At 42.3% G+C, this 11245-nt stretch overlaps 1 protein-coding gene and 1 pseudogene across 1 annotated transcript; both read right to left on the reverse strand.

The window, feature by feature from the left end:
• Positions 1 to 2345: 2345 nt before the first annotated feature.
• LOC116821830 (olfactory receptor 10A2-like) lies at positions 2346 to 3094 on the reverse strand (annotated as a pseudogene).
• Positions 3095 to 8490: 5396 nt separating this feature from the next.
• On the reverse strand, positions 8491 to 9466 carry LOC116821831 (olfactory receptor 10A2-like). Its single transcript, XM_032775274.1, has one exon. It carries the CDS (start codon positions 9433 to 9435, stop codon positions 8491 to 8493), a length of 945 nt encoding a protein of 314 aa, XP_032631165.1. The 5' UTR covers positions 9436 to 9466.
• Positions 9467 to 11245: the final 1779 nt, after the last annotated feature.

The raw sequence follows: 11245 nt of genomic DNA on the forward strand, positions 1-11245 counted from the left end.
CTATTGATGCGTGCACTTGTCAATAGAAGAGCTTTTGGATCGGGACCTTGCTGGTGTGATGCCTGTCACTCTCGCGGTCAGACAACGAACCGTGTGCCAGATTGCGGCACCGGGCGGGTCCCCCCACAGTGCAGGTGGCCAGGTGGCAGCACCAGTGAAGTGGCTGGTGGAGAGGTGCAGCAAGCTGCGCCAGCAGGGTGGCTGGAGAGAGAGGCCATGGAGCAAGTAAGTGTCTCCTTATTCCACCTAGGATGGGAGTGACGAACTCTTGCAGATTGCACCTTATGAACTCTGGGTCTGCAGCTGTACCAAGGACAGTAACTGGAGTGGGGTGCAGAGATAGGACAGGCACATTAAAGGACTTTACGTGTTGGCTGGACTTAAGAAACCTGAAGGGAAAGGGACATCTGCCCAAACTTTATTTGGGATGGGTCTTTTGCTTAGGGTTTATGTTTATTAATCTGTCTGTGGTTGTTTTCAAACATTAACATCGAGTTACCTTCAGATTTTCATTAAAGGTCTCTTTTCTACACTAGACTCTCTGCTTGTGAGTGGGGAATGTAATGCCCTCTCAGGGGTTGGTGTTGTAATCTTCCTAGGTTACTGGTGCAGGGTGAGATCGGTTGTGTGTGTAACAATAGAAAGGACGCCTAGATGTATGAACCCCACCCTTGATTGCTGTGGCTCTGCCTGCAGAATGTGGGTATATAAAAACATATTCCCTTTCTCACCCTAGGTATGTGTCGTTCCTCAACCTCGCGGTCCCTTCTTTTTAAAACCAGAGGGGGCCTGGGAGTTGAGGGTTCTGGCGCAGTATCTTCGCTGTTCCTAGCACTGCACTCATTCTAGGACGAGAGCCTCTTGATGTTGGTTCCTGGGATCTGTCGGAGCCACTCACCAGTCTTAGGATCACTAAGCCCCCAAGTGCTCCTACCACCACTGGACACTTTGGCCTTCACTTTCCATATCCTCTCTTAGTTCCTCTTTCAGGCCCTGGTACTTCCCAGTTTCTCATCATTCCTTCTTTCCTGATGTTGCTGTCACTTTGGCACTGCTATATCTATTCACCAACGCTGTCTTCTGGTCCTGTCTATTACTACGAAGTCTGGTTTGGATTGCCAGTACCTGCCTGTCCGTCTGGATCTGATAGTCCCACAGAATCTTATCCCTGCTATTCTCCACAGCCTTCTGTGGAATCTCCATCTGGTCTTTGGGAGGGTCTAACCATACGCTGGTGCAGATGTTCCTGTACCACAATGCAGCCATTGATTGTGCCTTCAGTGTATGCTGTTCCTGCCTGCATCTTACCATCTCTCTCTGGTGGGTACATACTGTTGTTCTTCTTGATCGTGTAGCCAAGCATCTCCAGGATTACAGAGGCTGTAGCGTATACCAGTTCATTGGTTTGAGTTATGGTAGTAGTAGGGATTGTCATGAGGGCTCTATTGGCATCTTCTAACATACTATCTGATGGTACTTCTCTGGTACTATCTGATGGTTCTTCCCTGAAGCTGAAACTTCACTGCCACCCCCTCCATTGCAGAGCACAGCAGCTGATATGAGATATAAGATCATGGAGAAACTAGCTACAGTCAATCCTCGAGACCGATTACCAAGGCTCAGTGGAAAAGTACCATCAGATAGATAGATATCTTTCAGCAATCAGAAAATGTTATTGATTTTTTTTTTTTAATTTTCAAAATTTTGATAAACCAGTAAAAATTTCCCTGTGAAATATTTTACTGTTTTTACTGTTAGACAAAACCAACATCTTAAAACAAACCAAGAAACCAGTATATAGCCAGTGAAGATTATTTCATATGGCATGTGTTCAACACAGCCCTGAAAAGAAGTGACATCTAGGCAGTTTAGAGACATGATTGCAGACTGGAAGTCAGGACTTATCTAGATAAGTGGGTGTCAACCTGGGGTGAAAATGCAAAGCTCTGTGTATTAACCTTCAGTGTGGACCCTGCTACCATGCACCAACATTTCTCCAGTGTGCATTAACCTACTCCTGTTTCAAAAAAGAGTATAATAGAACACACTAGGGTACCTTTAGAGCTCAAAACCAGGGTCCACATGGACTGGTATCTTGTGGTACATTTTCATCCCAGCTTGCTACACACTAACTGTTCATTTGGACAAGCCCTTGGATTCTGATCTTGGTAACAGCAGTTTAAATCAGGAGTTAGTCACCGTTAAGTGAGGCTGGAATCTGATCCCAGTTCCCTTCTTTGAAGGCTGACAGTCTTAACAAACAGAATTGTGTTCATTTTATGATTTCAGTTCAAGGAGTCACGATAATATCAGAGTTTCAGCTACCTAAAATATTCACCTCCTTATCAAAACACATTTCTTTGGTGCAGAATTGTCTGGAGGGCCCCTTTCACCTCATTGTTCCTCAGGCTATAGATAATATGATTTAACATGGGTGTGAAGACTGTGTAGGAAAGAGAGAGCAGCTTCTTGGTATTTGTGGAGTAGATGGATTCAGGTCGGAGGTAGGTCAAACTGGCCGTGCCATGGAATAGAATCACCGCAATGAAGTGAGAGGAGCAGGTGGAAAAGATTTTGGGCCTTCCTGTGGCTGTTGGCATCTTTAGGATGGTGGAGATGATATGGACATAGGAAAAAAGGATAATCAGAAAGGATGGAGAGGTAAGTATAGTGGAGGCAATTAATGCATACATACAAAAAGGTAGGAGTCTGCACAGATGAACTCTAGAACTGGTGCGTGCATCACAGAAGAAGTGGTTCAACTCACTGGACCTGCAGAATGGGAAACTAAACAACCATGTTGTTTGCAGAGTTCCCACGGGAATCCCTGAGATCCAAGAAGTCACTTCCAGCTTTTTACAAAATTTCTTGTTCATGATGGTGGTGTAATGCAGCGGGCCATATATAGCTGCATAGCCATGGTGGACAGGAGGAAGGACTCTGTGATGCCAAAGAAGAAGAAATACATATGTGTCATGTCACCAGAGAAGTAGATGTCTTTATTCTTAGAGAGGAGGTTCATCAGCATCTGTGGTACAGTGACTAAATTGAATAAGATGTCCACAAAGGACAAGTTCTGGAGGAAGAAATACATGGGGCTTGACCATAGTCTCATGCCATTTTTTTAAAAAAAGCATTTATAATCTGGAGTCATGATAAAGAAAGATCTAGGAATAAATTCTGCCCTGTGTTTTTTCTTGAACAACATCAGAGCTTCTGTATATATGTAACTGAGAGCATAGCCTGGGTCTCCTTGAATTCGATCTGCTGGGGAGGTGGGGTTTGCTGTCTCCAGAATTCTAGTATAACGATAGGTTCTTTCAATTCCTTTTCAGAAATGTTTTTCTCCAGTTCCCAGTTCAAGTTAGACAACAGTCGGTATGGTTAAGACTTGGCAAAGATCCACAGTGTCTCAAAACATCATCAAAATGCAATGTGATGCTCATTCCCTTTTACACCTCTTTAGGGTAATGATGGAGGAAAGGAGCAGATACCACTCAGAAGTATGTGTTCTGCATGAGAGGAAAAAAACAGAGAAACGGAGGGGGGGGGGACCATAGCTTTCATATGATTCCCACCATCAAACTTAGTTCAGTTGATATTGCTTAAATGTGTAACACACATCTTTGTCCCCCTCTCATACTCGCTCCACTCAAACAGAAAAGAGTCTACAACTGCTGACTGGCAGAGGCACATGTAGAAATTAAATACTCTTCTTTATTTGTTTTAAAAAATTACAACATGCTACTAGGTTGACAAGTCAGGATTGCCGGTGTCAGGCTCTAGAAAGAAAAAACAAAAAAAGAAAGAAACAATAACCTCCCACCCCAGAAAACCACGATGGTGAAAAAACAAAAAAATAAAATAAATGATACAACCATAGAGCAATAGAGTTCATGGCCTGAAGGGCCCATCGGATCATCTAGTGAGAACTCCTCTCTATCACAAGCCTGCAACACCAGCCATCACCTGCCCACCTAACCCAGCAATGACTGGAGTCTGAAAAAAAACATAAAATACAAAGAAAACAGTGAAACAAAACAGAAAAGGGGGGAAAGAGGTTCAGTGTTACAACACACACAGAAACATGCACACCGCCACACCACCCATGCCCCACCCACACCCACACACTCATCGGGAAGACAAGAACCTTATGAAGAACATGAAACACACAAAAATAAAGAGAATGACAAGGAAGGCCAAGGACTAATCATAATGAAGAGCAGTAAAAATGAAAACATGAAATAAAACACAAAGTAGACAATTTTTTCCCATCAAATGAATAATTAAAAAAAAATAAAAATTAAAAGAGCCTAGCTGATGGAACAAGTCTCATTGTCTCATTGCTTCTTGTACTCTCCCTCTTGTCTCTCTGTCTCCATCTGTTGTCTCTTGTATTATATTGTAAGCTCTTTTTTGTTCTGAGCTTGTACAATACCTAGCACAATGGGGTCCTGGTCAAGGGCTAGGGCCTCAACCTATTATGGTGATACAAAGAAATAACAATAACAAGTGGATATGGCAGTTGTTATAGGTTCGACATGCAGCCAACATAATCCCTTAACAAGAAAGAAATGACCAGTTCAGGTAAATTTACTACCCTAACTCAACAACTACACAGAGAGCTGTGCAGGACCTGAAATTTCTTGTTTGGAAATTCTTGGGAGGTAGAAAGGCTGGTAGGAAACCAGAGAAGCAGATTCAGAGCAAGCCTGGCTTATTACCCTTGAAACCTTACAAAGAATCAACATATTCCTGTAGAACAATTTGATTCTGTCAAATCAGCATTTCCTGGTGGAAAATGGTTCAGGGCAGGAAAGAGCTATAATTAATTTAAAACAGGAGGGAATAACTCAGGGCCTCTGGCTCCCATCCAGGACACTCTCCACTGCTCCACTCCAGATAAACCATCAGTGACTGCATCGCTGAAGCAAATCAGTTTTCAAAGGTACCTAAGGGAATGTGTCATCCAACTCCCAATGAAAGTCAATGAGACCTGGTTGACTAACTCCATCCTGTGAAAATCTCTGTCTAAATGTACAAGGAGCCTAATTATTAGCTGTGTAGCTCAAGGCAGCTTGACTTATTTTCAGTTCCCATCATCTGGAGATTGAGATCACACACTGCCATTTTTGGAGGCAGGAGGGGGACAAACATTCCTGTCCACCTAAAAGTTGTCATGCTTACTGTTAGGCAATCAGTTTAAAACAAAAAAAAAGGGAAGTATTTTTTCATACAATACACAATCAACCTGTGGAACTCCTTGCCAGAGGATGTTGTGAAGGCCAAGACTATAACAGAGTTCAAAAAATAACTAGATAAGTTCATGGAGGGTAGGTCCATCAACGGCTATTAGCCAGGATGGACAGGGATGGTGTCCCTAGCCTCTGTTTGCGAGAAGATGGGAATGGGCAACAGGGGATGACTCACTTGATGATTGCCTGTTCTGTTCATTCCCTCTGGGGCACCTGGCATTGACCACTGTCGGAAGACAGAATACTGGGCTAGATGGACCTTTGGTCTGACCCAGTATGGCCACTCTTATGTTCTTATCTTCATCTGGAGAACAGTTTGGGGAAACAGCTGGAGAATAGCCAGATAAAGCAATTTGGAGTTAAAAGAAATATATTTAATCTTTTTTTAAACTTCTTTAAAAGTCCTCACTTTCTTTCTCATCTAAGCATGTGTCACAACAGGTTTGGTCTATACACACTATTTTTGCATGCTTTGTTCTGCACTGACCAGTCAATGGGATCTGGGCACATAAACCCATCAGGATCCTTTCAGAATTCCAGCCATCCACTTCAGTAAAGTGCCTAGCCCCATAGAATGAAATGTGATCACTCATGCTACCAAATGAGTGGCAAAATTTGCAGGATCAGTCACTAAAGAATTGCTGCTCTCAGATATAGTTCTTCAGTGTCAGAAGCTTTAAGCCTGATCCTTTCAAAGTTGGAGTTTATGGCACTAAAAAAAAAGAGAATTAATCTTTGATGGGAAAAATTATTAATTTGAACGAGAATTACTCATTGGATTAGGCCCAAATGTATATGATCATTGCAGACATGAATTATTATGATTAATAATAATAATTCAAGTAAAGAAGAAGATAAAGGCTTAGGAGGAATGTCCAGTGACAGGGAAGCCAACGAAGAGATAGAACAGAGAGCAAAGTGCCTATATTGCTTAGGGCAGCTGGCACATCAGGAAGGATGAGAGTAAAGGAAGCATCAGTTGTATTTAGCTATAAAGAAGTTATTAGAGTCTTCAGTGAGGAGAAACTGGGTCCAAACTGGAGGAAGTTGGTTAAAGGTAAGGGAATAAAAGAGCTGTTGTTCCTGTTTCAGTAGAGCGCAACAGTTGGGGAGTATCAATTTCACAAACAGTAATGAGACAAGTGAGGTCAGTTTCAGCTCCCTGCCCTTATGAACCTGGAGGAAGCTGGATAATTTTACCTGTCTAATGAGGAAAATCTCTGGCAGTGGTGGGTGTCCGTTTCTCATCTGAGTAGCATGGCAGGATCCATAACAAATGAATCCTAGTTTATTGGACGGATTTAAATATCTCTAGACAATAACTCCCTTTACTGCAGCCCATGGACATCCTCACCCATGTCTGGAATTAGTGGTGGCGCCTCCACACCAGAGCCACTTGATTTACCTTTGATAAATCCCCTTAAACCACAGCTGGGACTGCTGCTTGTGTGTCACCTTCTCTTTTTGTTTAGGGAATGACTCATTAAACTGCTGTTTGACTTTCTTTACTCAAATTCACAGATATGGTCCCATGATTCCTTGGGAAATTTTAGTGTTAGTGGGGCACCAAACTGCACCTTGTGCTTTTGATAATTTCCCCTGGTTTCCTTCTCTCCCTAATATTGATTTTAAATCAATGATTATTGTCAGAGGTGTTTGCCTGCCTGCTTCCATGTTTGACAGGACACAATTTTTAATGCATTCATAGGACTATGCTATCCTAGCTTCACCTTCTCTCTAAAAGCTGTTCTCAAGGAAATGTTGTAAACCATGTAAATACAGCCCTGTGTCAATGACTAGTGATGGACCACTTTCACACGTGGTGAAAACTATCGTAGCTCCACTATAGCCATTGGGCCAGATTCCCAGCTGCTGTAGCCTAACATTGCTCCACTGATGTTGTGTAGTTATTTTACTGCCTACATCACGAGAGAAACCTGAATAAAATCTAGTGGTGAGAGCAGTTTGTTAGAAAAGAGTGAATAAATAGTGTTATTTTGTGTGACTACAGAGGGGGAATGATCCAGTCTCGTGTTCCTCAGTATTTATTTGTTTCTACAAACATTTCTTCATGCTCACTAGGACCTCTGTGTAAGAATAATAATTAATCAGACACGGATGAATATTTATATTTATTTCTGGTTCTCATTTTGTTCTAGCCAAACCCTATTTATTTGTTTACTCATTTAAATACTTTCCGCTCTACAATAAAATAACACCCTATCAAATCTCTGGGTGGCCTTGAAAATCTTTTCAAAAGTACTTTTCAACAATTAAACCCAGTCAAATACCACAAGGTCAAACAACTCAGCAGCAATATAGATCTGACAGAAACTGAGCCCTCATCCCACCACACCCAGCTCCCAGAGTCTCTTATCAGTGTTCCACAGCATGTTTACCCAGCCCTAGCCCATCCCACATCTCCCTGTGTGCAGCAGAGAAAGATGACACTTGCTCTGTGCCCTGAAGGTTGACAAACTCATGACAAGTTGGAGCACAGGGGCTATGAGTTCCAAAGATGTGGGACCCTCATATATAACAACCTGACAAAACGCCTCCTCCCATAGACCAATGAGGATCCAGCTCTGTTACTTCCACTGACTTTAGCTGGATCCATTAGACAGAGTTTTATGGCAGGGAATCTGAGTTGGTTAAAGGAGTAAGGTGCCTAAATACCCTTGGAACTCATTCAGAACTGGATGCCTACCTTCCAGCCCACATGTCAAAATAGTCATCTTAGAATCAACTTGGAAGCCAGCAGAGAGCTCATGTGGAAGAGAGAAGCAAGATATAGTCATGGGAAGAAACATCATATGGACAATTTACAGGTACACCAGGAAAGAAGAGGCTTCATTCTCATTTCATTTCAAGTGGTATAAATCTGGAGTTACTCTAGATATTCAGAGGTGTATGTGAGCTCAGAATCCCATTCATGGTCCTTGTTTAAAATATAAGCTGAGGTTCTTAAAGGAGACTAAGAGACTTGGACACCCAAATTTCCATTCAAATTGGATCCATGATGTGCGATGTATTTATATTAAAACTAAGTGTAGGATTTACAATAGACGTAAGGAATTTGGGGACCTATCTCCTGTTGACCCCCATTGCCCTTTTGAAAGTCCCAACAAAAACAATACAGTTTGAGATCTGTATTCTCTCCATGTACGATACCAAAGGCCACATGGTAACAGCCTTTGAGTTAACTGAAACATTCACCTGCCTGGGGAAAAAAAAATCAAAATTGCCTTGAACATATTTGCCAGCCCAGCATTTTCCTGATGGCCCCCTTCACCTCTTTGTTCCTCAGACTGTAGATGATGGGGTTTAACATGGGTGTGAAGACTGTGTAGGACAGAGAGAGTAGCTTCTTGGTGTCTGGGGAGTAGCTGGATTTAGGTCGGAAATAGGTCAAGCCACCTGTGCTGTAGAACAGAGTCACCACCATGAGGTGAGAGGAGCAGGTGGAGAAGGTCTTGAGTCTGCCTTCAGCTGAGGGTATCCTCAGGATGGTGGAGATGATGCAGATGTAGGAGACCAGGATGAGGATGAAGGGGAACAATACAATTACAATGGTGCCAGTCACAGCATACATTTCAAATAGGTAGGTGTCCCCACACACCAGTTTCAACACTGGGGGGCTGTCACAGAAGAAGTGGTTGATTTCAGTGGGACCACAGAAGGGGAAACTGAACAGCCAAGTCGTCTGCACTGTTCCTACAGGAATCCCTGAGACCCATGAAGTCACTGCCAGCTGGATGCAAATCCTCCTGTTCATGACAACTGTATAGCGCAGGGGGTTGCATATTGCCACATAGCGGTCGTAGGCCATGGCGGCCAGGAGGAAGCACTCTGTGCTGCCAAAGAAGAAGAAGAAATACATCTGCAAGATGCAGCCATGGAAGGAGATGGTTTGATTGGCAGACAGGAGGTTCGCCAGCAGCTTAGGGACGATGACTGAGGTGAAACAGATCTCCAGGCAGGACAAGTTCCGGAGGAAGAAGTACATCGGGCTATGAAGAGCAGGATCCGCTGTTGTGATGAGGATGATGAGAATGTTACCCATTAGGGTTATCACGTAAGCAGCCAGGAATATCGCAAAGAGCAGGCACTGGAGCTGGGGGAGATTGGAGAACCCTAGGAGAATTAACTCAGTGACCACAGTCTGGTTGGCCCAGGTCATTCTGTCACCATTCAGGGCAACTTCATCTATATTTCCCCCCTTTTGTTCCACCAAGGGCACCCACTCTACGCTCTCAGTTCCTCAGTTGTCACTTCTCTGGGGTAGAGACTCATGTCTCTCCCTCTTTACCAGAGGGCTTCGAGCCCTGCCTACCTTCTGCTTTCCTCAGTAAGCCTTAGCAGGCCTACGTCTGTGCTTTCTTTTCTCTTCCAAGCCTACAAATGGATTCATTCCCCCCAGCGATATGTTACCATGCAATTCTTTCTAAGCAAGAACGTTTACTCATAAGGTGAAAGCATTACAGAGAAAACATATTAAAATAATAAAAGAACCTATATGCATGCTCATAAGATAACCAGAGATCACCTCAACTCCAGCAAGGGCTCTGCTAGGAGTCGTTCCTTCCCAGCTCACCAAAGGGTTTTTCCCAGATTACAAGTTCATAACAGCATTAGCTCAGAACTCACACATTCATGAAAACTTTTGCCTCTCTTTTATATAGCCTGGACCTTTGTTTTTTAGATTCCAGGAATAGGTAATCAGCTGAGAAAAGCTCTCTCCTCAGGACATAGCTTCAAATGGCTGGAGCTTCCCAGGAAAGCCATTTATCAGTATATGTTCTAAAACTATATTCTTATCTGGCCCATTCCTAAGTACAATCCTTTGAAGCTCATACTACTGCCAAGGGTTCACCACCCCTCTCCCACTCTGGAGAGGTTACAGATAATCTTGGCCCACAATAAAGTATAAACCATTCATTTAGTACAATGGACTCCAAAGATACTTAAACTTAATTCAATAAGGTTTTTCAAGGATATTCCAGGAAATTGCCATATTTGCAACACATTCTTCTAAACATTTTTACTCTTGAGTCTGAAAGAGGTTATGAAGAGAGTAATCCAGTTCTCCAGAAGCCTTCAGATTTCCTGTCCTCTTTGGTAAGTTTAATTATGTTTAGTGGAATTCACGCTGCAGGCAAGGTAGTATTTCCTATCAGTCTGATTGTCATGGAAAGTGGTCAGAAGTGTCACCTTCTGGACTACCCCATTTATGATCCACCTGCTGTTTCTGAGGCAGCCACTGACTATGAGCGAGAGATTAAAATCTCTGAGAAATATAGTGTGATGGAAACTCTCTGTTATTTCAAGCCAGTGTCAGAGTACAAGTGGAAGCCAGTAGAAGTCTATGATCTGCAAAACAAACACGAATGAAAAAAAACACAAAAATAACTAGAACATTGTTTGGACTGTGGTTTTCACAGCCTCTAACTGGGGCTGGGTTTGAAATGGTTTTCCCAACCAGTAAGAATTTTTAAGTTTTCAGAAAAAAATATTCCCATCTTGAATCAGGCCCAAAAATCTTTTGTGAACCAACAGACCAAGTAATTCAATTAATGACTGAATCAATCAACCAATCAAACAGTTTGAGGCAATAAAAATGTTTTGTTTTGATAATTTTGAAAAATGCTTCATTTGAATTTAACCTTTTTATTCTTTCTAAATAAAGTTTAATTTTGAAATAAAGAAGTCATTTTCAACTGAACTGTTTTGTTTAGAAGATATCCATTTTGTGAGCAGAGAAATTCATTGAAACCCATCAGGAATTCATTCATTTTCCCATGTACGAATTTACATGAACCAGCATTTTTCACCAAAATATATTTTGTAAAAAATTCTCAGAGAACTCTATTTCAAAGGGAGTTAGGTGCCCAAGATCCTTTGAAAGGCAATAGAAGTTGGGTCTCTAAATCCTTGTCAAATTCTATCCATACTTGTAATATAAATATTGTATTAGCTAAAGCAAGAGGATG

This window comes from Chelonoidis abingdonii, chromosome 14 (genome assembly GCF_003597395.2).
Source record: "Chelonoidis abingdonii isolate Lonesome George chromosome 14, CheloAbing_2.0, whole genome shotgun sequence".
In the NCBI taxonomy this organism is placed as follows: Eukaryota; Metazoa; Chordata; order Testudines; family Testudinidae; genus Chelonoidis; species Chelonoidis abingdonii.